At 37.0% G+C, this 11,981-nt stretch overlaps 2 protein-coding genes across 3 annotated transcripts; both read left to right on the top strand.

Moving 5' to 3' along the window:
• Positions 1-3,682, top strand: LOC106161381 (uncharacterized). Of its 2 annotated transcripts, none has more exons than XM_013538321.2 (5): positions 1-157; positions 325-504; positions 811-2,169; positions 2,461-2,704; positions 2,901-3,682. In XM_013538321.2, the coding sequence occupies exons 2-5, from the start codon at positions 391-393 to the stop codon at positions 3,053-3,055; spliced, it is 1,872 nt and encodes a 623-aa protein (XP_013393775.2). In that variant the 5' UTR covers positions 1-157; positions 325-390; the 3' UTR covers positions 3,056-3,682. The 2 variants fall into 2 exon arrangements, with proteins under 2 accessions (XP_013393775.2, XP_086865571.1); XM_087009445.1 differs by having other exon boundaries at positions 61-138.
• A 4,697-nt stretch (positions 3,683-8,379) lies between these two features.
• LOC106172277 (collagen alpha-1(XII) chain-like) lies at positions 8,380-11,246 on the top strand. The gene is made up of 3 exons (XM_087009593.1): positions 8,380-8,514; positions 8,714-9,295; positions 9,972-11,246. Exons 1-3 carry the CDS (start codon positions 8,436-8,438, stop codon positions 10,352-10,354), a joined length of 1,044 nt encoding a protein of 347 aa, XP_086865719.1. The 5' UTR covers positions 8,380-8,435; the 3' UTR covers positions 10,355-11,246.
• Positions 11,247-11,981: the final 735 nt, after the last annotated feature.

The raw sequence follows: 11,981 nt of genomic DNA, 5'->3' as shown, positions 1-11,981 counted from the left end.
TTGGATTGCGGAAAAAAAAACGACTGTTGACAAGTGGAAGGTGACCTTGCCATGCTGCACGAACCCTATATAAAGGCTCCGATTGCTAATAGTAACAAAAAAGTGAAGCACGAAGTAACAAGACACGTTACGTATGTTGTAAGTGGAGTGGAAGTAGGTTAGTGCAGATATACCGAATAGAGGCGACGTTGTATATATGCTAAGTGTTAGACGCGGCAAAGTTATCGGGAGCTACCAAAAAATCAAAAAATATTTTCTATTTGCAGCTTTGTAATTTTATAATTGCATGGCGTGTTTCACTTTTATTTCATTTTCTAATTTCAGAATTAAGAGAGAAACGCGCAATTCAGAATAAAAAAGAGACACACTTCATTCGGAAGAAATCATCAAATGGCTGAGGACAAAACTCATCTCAGTCTCACATTACAGTTAATGCAGGAACGAAAGCTGATCAGAGATGAAGAAACCTTCAAGGTTGATGGGAACTCACTGAATATTGCACACGTACGTATTAGTTTTCTTTGCAGATATCAGCTTCATATTTACAGACGTAATGGATTGGGACGTTTCTCTACATCTTAAAATAATTTTACAAACCTCTCCACATTTCTTGAACTTCTGAGCCAAAAAATTGTTATGCGCTTTCTTCAATTTGAAGACTATATTATGACTATTCGGTATCAATGGTTTCGATCTTTTAGTGGGACACTAGTGCAATCTATGCTCCCTTTATAATATACATTTAGCTTCAACTGAACAAGTTCTTTGAAGCATATTTTTCTAAGGGCTTTATGAAATCTAAATTTCCAGGTACACGAGTGCAGCAAAAATACGCACATCAGGCTGTCTACTTCTGACCATTCCCTCATTGAAATGGCTCTAAATGCCGAATACCTCCGAAGGAAGATCACCGAAGAGAGGCTGGTTATATATGGCGTCAGCACAGGGTTCGGTAACAGCGCCGACACTCGGACATGGGAATTTGAAAAACTTCAGCAAGCGCTTATAAGACTTATAAATGCCGGGATGGGTCGAACATTTCCTCCAGACATGGTGCGCGCTGTGATGGTTACAAGGGCCAATTGTCTCGCTAAGGCTTACTCAGGAGTACGGCCAGACGTGGTACAGTTACTGGTAGCCATGATTAACAACGATATCGTTCCTATCGTTCCTCTGCGTGGTTCTGTCAGCGCCAGTGGTGACTTGATGCCTTTGGGTTATATAGCAGCAGCCATGATCGGAAGAGAAGATATCAACGTAATGGTCAGAGGTCAAATCATGCCATGTCCTGTTGCCCTTAAAGAAGCCAATCTAGAACCATTGGTGATGGGACCAAAAGAAGGACTCGCCATTATCAATGCCACCTCTTTCGCTGCTGGGACTGCCGCTCAAACCATTTATGAAGCCAATATTGCTGTCCTGCTAACACAGATTTGCACAGGGCTGGCCGTAGAAGCGCTACAAGGTAAATTAGAAAGTTTCCATCCTGTCCACTATACTTGCCTTCAGCACGTCGGTTTGAAAGAAGTTTCCAACAACATGTTGAAAATATTGGACGGAAGTCAACTCGCCGTTTCGACGTTAGAGATGCATCTACCTGATACGTACGGGTCTTTGAAGCAAGACCGTTACAGCATAAGGACGGCCCCACAATGGCTAGGCCCGGTGATCGAGACTCTCAAAGAGGCGTGTCGGCGAATAAACGTGGAACTGAATTGTGCCAATGACAACCCGGTCATCGACCACCGCACCGACACCATTGCTCATGGAGGCAATTTCCAAGGTGAAACGCTTTCAATAACATTAGATCAAACTCGTCAAGCGTTGCAGGTCTGTGGGAAGCTTCTATTGGCACAATTCCAAGAAGTTGTCAACCATCGTATTAACCACGACCTCCCGCCAAATCTCTGCGGGTCAGACATCAATCTCGATTTTGGTTTCAAAGGAGCTGATATTGCCATGGCATCGTACATGTCCGAGTTAGACCACCTGGCCAATCCAATGTCCAACCACGTGCTCTCTGCTGAATGCCAGAACCAATCTGTCAACTCCATGGCTCTCGTCAGTTCTCGTCTTACTCGAGAAGCGCTAGAGATTTTACAGATGATGTTAGCCAATCATATGTGTCTACTGTGTCAGGCCTTGGACCTGAGATATCTGCGTAATGTGGTAAGCATTGACATTGTCATAAAAGATCAATATAAATATAATATAATTTTCGTTTTATTTTTGCGCAGTTTAATTCCCATATAAACTAGAAATACGCCAATAGCAAGTTATATTGAACATTGCTTGAGGAATTTACCATAGAATAATTATCCTATTTAAGCGTGTTTTATTTCAAACAGCTTTTCAAATAACAAAAATGGGAATATATTTAGCTGATAACAATAAAGACACATCCAGAATGTCAAAACAAATGACTGTTTTTGATTGAAGGTCAATGTTATTCTTTTGTAGGTGCTGGGTTCAATATACAAAATGGGAAAACGCCATAAGGAATTCCTTGCCACGTTTCTCAAAGAAAACAAATGGTATGATTTCCTGTTCCACCCAGAGGAATCTGCAGCTAGGTTTGCTGAGAAAATTCCTAAAAATGGTCACAAAGAAGAAGACATCCGCAGTGAGATATGTGGCGCTATGAAATCACTGATGTCTGATGCGTGTAACGGTCATCTAGGGACTGCTGAATGCCTAGGAAAAGGTGAGCTCTTTTGCAAATTTTAAAATCTGCGTGCATTGAGCGCTTACTCTTGAGATGTTGTCTTTGAATAAAGTCGTTTTAACGAATTGCTTAAATAAACATTTGTAGAATCGAGTCTTCGGCCGCTTTACCTATTACTAAGATATCTGATCTGACTGATTTGAGCACACTAAGTATGAGGTTTATTTCCCTTTAGGTTCACAGAGAGCGTACTGGTACATACGTCACACGGTGGGAGTGCCATTTTACCACGGCCAGGCAGCAATAGACACGTGGCTGGAGAAGATTTTATCAGTTGTTCAAAATGGAGACTTTGAAAACGTTTTAATTTCCGTATTTGAGGAGGCTTGATTTTCAAATTATGCAATTATTTTATAATTCAATGCACTTATTTTGTATGATATATTTCGGAATATATATATTTATATGATCTCAACTAAATATATATGACAGGGATTCTCTTCCCGAAAAGCATGAGCTTGGGTAGGAAATTGAAAGTATGTTTTAATTACGCATTTAACAGTTATTTAGTACGGGTAAATTGTGGCCCTTTAGATTACGTTATACCAGTGCACAATTGTTAATTTTTTGCAGGTTGTTATTTATGTTATATTTCTAATAAGAATGGGACATGTTATTTTGTATGGGTAAATTGTGGCTCTTTAGATTAAGTTATACCTGTACACAATTGTTAATTTTTTGCAGGTTGCTATTTATGTTATACTGTATTTCTATAAGAAATTTTTTTGCAGGTTGTCATCCATGTTATATTTCTATTAGAAATGGGACATGTTGCATTAAGTCAGTTTTCAAGTGAGGCCAGTAATTTATCATATAATATTCATTACAAGATGTGATATCTGTAAGCAATTACAAGTATTTCGTTTACTTTATGAACCAAAAACTTTTTATAATACTTTTATATGGACACGGTATTTGTATACATTTTTTCAATAAAACAACTCGAAAGGCGGAAAACGGGTAAGCTGTTGTCCTTACGGTACTATATAGGGTATATAAATATATATATAACCACTCAAACTCTAGTGTACTTCAACAAACACCAATCTCATAAATATCCCCGATCCTTCCTGTTTCATACATTGAAGAATGACTGTGAAGAATGCACTCGTGAGATAACAACTATTTGTTCTACGAAGAGTATTTTTCGTGTCAGTGTACTTTATCAACATGAACACCGTGGCATATTATACGAAAGAAAGACTTACGGTTTTTCTTAGTGTGCCGCTTGCGATTTTAGTGGAAATGTCAAACCACCGACGGACGACGGGACAGGTGCACGGGATAAAATATCCTCCTCCCTTTATCACGAAATCTGGGGGAAGATAACAAGCGGCGTATGGTCCATTTCAAATATAATGGCTAAATTTCAACAAACTATCAGATATTATGTAAAAAAAATATTGAAATGTTAACCTTACTTCATCATTAAACGTCTTCTGCAGAGCACCTTTCATTTTTGTTGAGAGTACTGTTTGATAAATCTTTATCTTGACTGTATCCTTTGTTCATTGCTAGTGTACATTACATATATGTATATCCATTTATATGCCTGTAAATTACCTGTCAATAACAGCAAGAAGGGGACAATGCTTAAAAAATCAGCTGCACGTTTGGCAAAATGGAGAAAGAAAGGGAGAGAAATTCGGTATAGCAGATATGTAACAGAAGGGAGGCAGAGTTAAACAAAAGATATACGTTATATGGAGAAAATACTGATGAATCTTTAGACGGCAAAATTAAAAAAATTAAAAAAACATGACACATAAACATCCGATCTCCAATGAAAAAAAAATTATAGCATGGGGGGGGGGGGGGGGGGGGGGGGAGGGGGTTATATAAAAAGATCAGCACAATAAGTTGGGAATTCTTTGCCAAAATTAAGGTCCAAACACCTAATTACAGTGGAACAGTGCCTCTATAAGCAAACAGAGAGTGTGTGTCTAAATTCTCTCCCTGCAGTGACATTCCTGGTGGTGTGGGACATGCCAGAAAGAAAATTGGTCGTCCAGTCTACTAGTAATTAGATAGTTAGCCCAAAAGACAATATAAACAAGAATGATTTAATTCTTCTTCAGTCAACAGCCAGGTTTTTACCAGGTGAATAGCCTCTTTCAGGAGATACATTTGCCCCCCCCCCCCCCCCCCCCCTCATTCCCTGATGAAGATGTTCTGCTAGACATCGAAATATTGGAGGTAAAAACTCAATATTAATGTCAATATTAGCTGTTGACTGAAGAAAAATTACACCATTCTTATAACATAACACAGCTAATGAAATTCTTCTCTGACTTACAATATAAACAAGTCTAAAAAAAAAAAAAAAAAAAACAACTAAAAGGCTCTCAAAAATGAAGTGTCTTGCATCAAAGAATGCTTGAGTAAAAAACACCATACTGATAAATGGAATTTGCCTAGAAATAATGTGCAACATAAAAATCAGATTCAAATGTGTATTATTAAAGTGAAAACATATTCACAGTTAATCATCGTCCATTAGTTTAAATTCCATATGACTTATTTAAGCGCAATTCAAGTCATGCTGATACTATGTTCATTTATAAAAAGATAATTTCAGATTAAAATGCTCACATTCATTTTTAATAAATACGGTATTTTTTTTTTAATTAAAAGCAAGTGTTACCCTCCAGTCCTATTTCTCATAATAAAACATAATCCAATTACCTATGGAATTGACGAAATTTTGGATCCTGAGAATAATTGAGTCAATATTTTTTTTAATTGGCCCACATCCCTCAACTAGCCAAGGGGTGCGCCCGCTGCCCATGCATAATTTGAATGAAAAAATACCAAACAAATAGAGGTATTTGGAATCTCGGGAATTTGAGTACGAAGACATTTGGGAGTGTGATTTCGATATACCAGTAAAAGAGATCTCCCAAATTAAACATTGCATCGACAACGTACAAATTGTCGTTCCTCTTAACCCATAACAGACCTTTAATAGTGAGAGAAGAATCGCTACTCCACTGTTTTGTAGTACAAGCACGTGTGAACAAATACGCTACATTGATGTTTGTAGTCTATGATAACAAGCACTGCTTGTACCTTGTACATTATCTCCATGTTGTGACCGCTAACATTAAAACATATAAATCGTTGATTCTTTCAGATTCATGCCTTGCTAGTATGGGGAAGAATAACGAAAGTTTAGCCTATTTTGGTAACGAATTAAAAAATAACAGCCCTTTTAGATAATATTTGGACGTCATTAATACTAACAAAATTGAGACCGCGCAAGAGGGGTAAGATGCACATTTACTTTGCTGACACATTTTGCTTTCAATTTCAAGTATATTTTTTTCACAATGCCTGGTAACCACAGTTTCTGCAAATTACTTTCTATAGGAATGCAGTTTTGCCGTGTTTCGTCTAAAATCTACATGTATGTCCTGTCAGCATATTCTCTTGCTTATACCGGATAAAACTATATTGAATATTTTATTAATGACTAAAATATTACAAAAAAAAACGTAACGAAGGTTTTTCAATTTTTGAGAATCCAGCGACGCCATGAAAGTAGCCGCTACCTATTTAATGAGTTAAGCATAATAAAAAAAAAGAAAGAAAAAAAAACATTCAAGACATTTTCCGAGAACTAAGACACCAGGCTCGCTCTCTGACACGTTGCAAAATTTCTTCTTTAGTAAAAATGAACTATATCGATTGGAGAATGTGAGATGGATCTGCGAGCGACAGTAACGAAGGTTTAAAATTAAGTCCGTTTATGTTGTTTGCGTGAGAACAGATAAGCTAGTAATTATTATTATTATTATTATTATTTTTGTAAGTTGATACACTCATGATAGTTAATATCCACTTAGACAAACAATTCTTCCGCTCTCTTACTTTTAAAAATATGAAAAGGTGTTAATGGAAGAATTAGAGTATCATTATTATTATTATTATTATTATTATTATTATTATTATTATTATTATTACGAGTGTATGCTTACTGGGACATGGGAAACAGTTAACCTCAAACATGGTAACAGATTGATTTTTTTACTAGATAAGTCTTTGGCTAATTCATGACTCGATTCTCTATTCGCGCTGAAGAAAATTCCGTGAAATCTGGCGCTACGACACGCTTTCCTACAAGGACTAAGCAAGGGAAGTCTTTAACCAAGCTCTGTCACTTGAAATACGAGAGTGGAATTAGTGATTTAGCATATTTTAGCTAAAACGTCAAGTATTTCAGCATTTGTGGGGAAATTTTATAAGAAAAATATAAGATGACACTGTTGAATTACACTTTTTTATTTCTATTTCATGGACGCCCCAGGTAAATTTGGCCAGAAGTTAAGCCGGCTTATAAGGACAACGTACAGGATTAAGGGCTATTTTGCTTATCTGCTAGACAAACAACGTTACGAACGTCATGTTTTTAACCGATGACCTCATGGAGATCAATTATAATGAGCGGGACGAACGACATGTAGAAGTATCATCCGATAACAATTATATCGTCATCGCTGCCTATATGCGGCCCATGCACGATTTAAACTCTTCGAAGCATTGGAGTTTTTTAGGCAAAAATGCCCTTTACTTTGACACTGACAGTGTCATCTTCAAAGACGGTTTTAGTCGTGAGACAAAGACATTTCTAAAATCTATTATGGGCTTTTATTTGGTGATTGTACAGATGAGGGGGATTTCATTAACATTACATCTTTCTTGTATGGGTGTCCCAAAAATCACGGATAGGTGACCTGAGAGGAAAAGACCGTTTGTAAAGTGCCAGATATCAGTTTGAATTTCACTACAGCTCAATCAGTCAATTAAGAGGCTTTGAATAACATGGTTCAAGGAATAAGCCCATAAGACGTCATCGACATTTTGTATAATTTACTTTCTGGTGACCATGTTTCAGGTTTTAGGGTTAAGAATTCATTGAAGAAGCGCTCTTGGTCTGTTTTATACATTAGATATTAATCTTCAATGGCGCATGTGTGCACAAGTGACAATTTTTTCAGTTTCCGCCTGGTGCGCCACCCTGTTTCGGTTTGGAATTTATGATCACTAAGACGTAGTTTATAATATTTAGCAAGGACTAATAAGGTGTCGTCATTTGTGACGGTATCAACATAGGTAATATTAAAGTTATTAAAGGCTCCAGCATAATACCCTTTGAAAATATTTCAAAAGACAACTACACGCATTTCTTCAAATAAGTTCCTCCTTTTGAATTTTAACTATTTATTTTTACCTGTATAATAATAATAAATTATGAATGCTTGTACTCGTATCTAACCGTGATGAAATTGGGCAGACTGTCAGAAAAAGTCCCTGGATCCGCCTCTGATATCCAAAAATTAACATCTGACGCTGGGAATTTATTTTAGCAAAACTGATGAATTCCTTTTTCATTATCTAATCTATTTCGATAATTGCAATATTGTATAGTATATCTCATTATTGTCAAGTCTCTTCATAGAGAGTGGCATTGTAAACAATAAAGAACTCTAGTTTATTAATGTGATAGGAATGTTAACAATTTCATCTGTCGAACGCAACGCAATGAGTCGATAGGTGATGGCATATGTCAGCAGACCTATTCTGTTAGATAATGGAGGAAGCTACCAAACCTATATAAACGGTTAAAAACACCCCACTATCAGTCCGTGCTCACTTTCTCACACTTGTAAAGCATTAAGTGAAACAAATCCACCGGCTTCACCGGTAGAGGATGGGTAATACAATTTATGCGTATCTGATTTTGTTGGTCATCTCTTTGGTTTTAACTCAAGGATCAAAAGATATTTGTGGTATGTTTAATTTTGATTTTATAAAACTAAAAAGGAAATGTAATGTCATAAATAAATGATAGAATTATTACCATTGTAAAATATAAAGAAGTGCACTCTTGTTCTAACTAAACGAATTTTTCTTTGTTGGGTTATGATGAATTTTATCTTTTAAGAAAAAACTTTTTAAAAAGTTCAAAATCCAATATATTTGTTTCAGTAACAGACAATGCAGACGTTGGCTTTATGTTAGACGCGATTGGATGGTCAGATGAGGCTGCAAGACTTCAGCAATTTATCAAGAGTATGATAAATACCTCATTTGTGTTGGGTCCAGAAAACGTACGAACAGCAGTGTTTTCTGTTTCACCTAGAAATACGCCCCGGTCAATTTTCAGTCTCAACAACAGACTCACGAGCGATTTAATAGACTTCTTCATCGCGAAAATTACACTTTTCCCCTATTTGAAAGATGATAGCACATATTGGGCGCTGTTTTTCTTGAAATCAGTTGTTCTTTATCCGGGTAATTTAGTGAAACGGACAAACGGCACAAACACCAGGAAAATTGCAGTGTTAATTACCACGCAGAAGCCATCCTATTTGTGCAGGGTTGTGAGGGAGGCGGATAACATCAAGAATAAGGGCGCCGAGTTGTATATCATAGGCGTGGGGGCAGGGGTAGATGTCCTGGAACTACAAGCTATGGCCACAGCCCCCGCAGAAGAACATACTTTCGTCTTAAACACATTTGATGACCTTGTTCATTTTACCAGCAACTTTTCCAAGGCTCTTTGTTCAGGTAAGTGAATGTTATTATTATTATTATTATTATTATTATTATTATTATTATAAAGCAGATATCTCTACAGGATTTTTTCATACTAGTTTGGTATTAACGATCAATATCTCTTTTTCAAATATATGTACTATCTCTGTTCAAGTGCGGAAGCGGGGACAATTAGCCAGTCACTCTTAGGAATATCCAATGTTACATTTTCCTCGCAAGGCATATGATAAAATTTATATGCTATATTTTATTTCCTTGCTTTTTTTGTATATATTTGATGTCAAACTGTAGAGTCCGAAATGTAGGCACCTCTTTACATTTGCACTGCTTATTTATTCCAATAAAGTGGAAAATAACATTCTTTTTGCGGTTAGAATTTTAATAGTAAATTTCTGTCCAAAGTAATTTTACCAACAGACCTTGGTATTGCTTATTGACAAGATTTTCTTGTACTTGTATTAACCTTTTTGTGCAGTATAATGTAGCTACATAGGGCGCATTCAGAACCATCAAGGCGCCACCCACATAAAAGCCTAGATTTAATTGCTTTGCCCCTGATGGCACGGTGCACGTGAGAAGCCGGAATCCATTGTCTATCTTGAATCCACTTGCAAAATTTTAGTTGATATACTGAAGATATTGTTGGGTCCGTATGTTCGTTTTGAAGGCTCCGGTCTTTTTCCTTCAGGTGGCACTGCAAGCAGCACTGCAACACCAGAAACTTCAGACTGGTATAAACACTACCAATCTAAATGTCCAAAGCCTACAACCATTCAAACGACATCATCGGGAAGCGAGACAACTGTGAGTTCCGGGGACAAAATAACATCAGTTTCTTCCAAATCTGGAACCACAAAGGGCCCCATTTCATCATCTGTGGCATCTCTGACACTTTCACCCAAAGAAACAAAGACTAACCCTACAGCCCCATCTTCAAAAGCCCAATCCAGAATGCCTGGCAAGACCGGGATCTGCATGGCAACGATCGCAGCACTACCAGAAGGCGCAACGAAAGAAAACCTCACTTGCCAATGCAACGGAGTGGACGGAGTGGTGGCGTGGTTGCCTTAATTGCTTACCTGAAAAAGCTGCCACAACGTGTTTGAGCGAGTATGGTAGAGTTCCAAATGGAATTTTAATGATAATAATAATAATAAAATAATAATAATAATATATTTATTCAAAGTCTTTTAAAAATTCATTTCAAATGTTTAGCACACTTTACAGCGGTAGATTCACACAATAGGATAAATAAAATGAAATACAAAATAGCCAGCTAAAATATTAAGATAATAAATATATAGTAGTAAATACAGTATATAGTCAAAGTCAAATCACTTATAAACTTTAAAAATAAATATCTCAAGTTCTTCTTTTTAATTGTCCTCAGTCTCTATGGTTTTCAAATAAATTAGACGGCTGTTCCATTTATCAGGCTCATAAACTTGTAGAGCTAGGTCGCCATATACATGTATGTCTGGCTTGACATGGTGTCCTATATACTTAATCAAGTGATCTTAAGTTAAGTTTTGGCGTATTATGTTTGACCAAGTACAGTAGATAAGAGGGTCCTCATTGATACAGTATTGCATGTGTGACCAGGGCATTATATCCGGTACAATTCCCCGGTGTGACAAAGTTGTTGTCTTTATCTTTTGCTGATGTTACGCGAGGTAGCAAATACAACTCGGAGATTATCTTTCTTATTATTTATTTAACTACAGTTCAGTTGTTACCCGCGCCGCTCTCTTCATTTCTATCAATGCCTGCAGAGCAGAATTGGGTAGATACCCAATTCTTACAGATATGATTATATCCATGCAAAAATACTACATCAGATTTAAAAATCTCCCAAATACAAGAATATTGAAACAAACATTTAACGAAGAGAAAGAACCTGCACACATTGTAAAACAGAAATAGAGGACGAGAAACATTTCTTCCTCACTTGCAGCAAGTACCAAACACAGCGACAAAGCATGCTCAATTCCCTCCCAAATACTGAGAGACAAAATTATGAATTAGGTGCCAGTGATCAGAAACTATTTATCCTACTCAACCTTCAAGATCATAAATCACTTAAGGCAATATCACAGTGTTATCAGTTAGCAGCACAATGAATAAGCACTCATCACATTTTTTAAAACTTTTCGCTTTGACAGATATATTATTCTTTATTTTATCCTTTATTTATATTTTTAGATATATTATTCTTTATTTTATCCTTTATTTATATTATGTAAGCACAATAGAGTAATATAATCATCGGAAAGGCTGTGGCCCCAATTTCTCCCCCCCCCCCCCCCTATTTGCCCCCTTCCTCCCGGAGTCCTGGGCCCCTTACTCGACAGCATCGCGCATTGCGAATAGCGGTATCACATAGAGGCTACAATGTTTAATATGGGGCGAGTATGGGCGAGACATGGAATCGAGGCGCTTGCGCTCGGTCGCAATGCGCGATGCTTTCGAGTTACGGGGCCCTGATCATAAGCCAGTTATGGGCGAGGCGACCCAATAACTGTCGGTATTATTGTAAGCCAACAACACTTCAATATAGAGTCACCTGTAAGACTGCTTGGAAAATGAAAGTTTGTGTGACAATCATTCTTCATTTCATTAATTTTTATAATTATCCTCTGTACCTCTTTGTTCATTCAAGGAATTTCTTTGTGTATTTACCTTGGTTATGTACATGTAA

The sequence above is a fragment of the Lingula anatina genome, chromosome 3 (assembly GCF_051362555.1).
Source record: "Lingula anatina isolate TDL-2025a chromosome 3, LinAna3.0, whole genome shotgun sequence".
Lineage (NCBI taxonomy): Eukaryota > Metazoa > Brachiopoda > Lingulata > Lingulida > Lingulidae > Lingula > Lingula anatina.
Note: the sequence above shows the minus strand (reverse complement) of the source record. Positions and strands in the feature narration are given on the sequence as shown.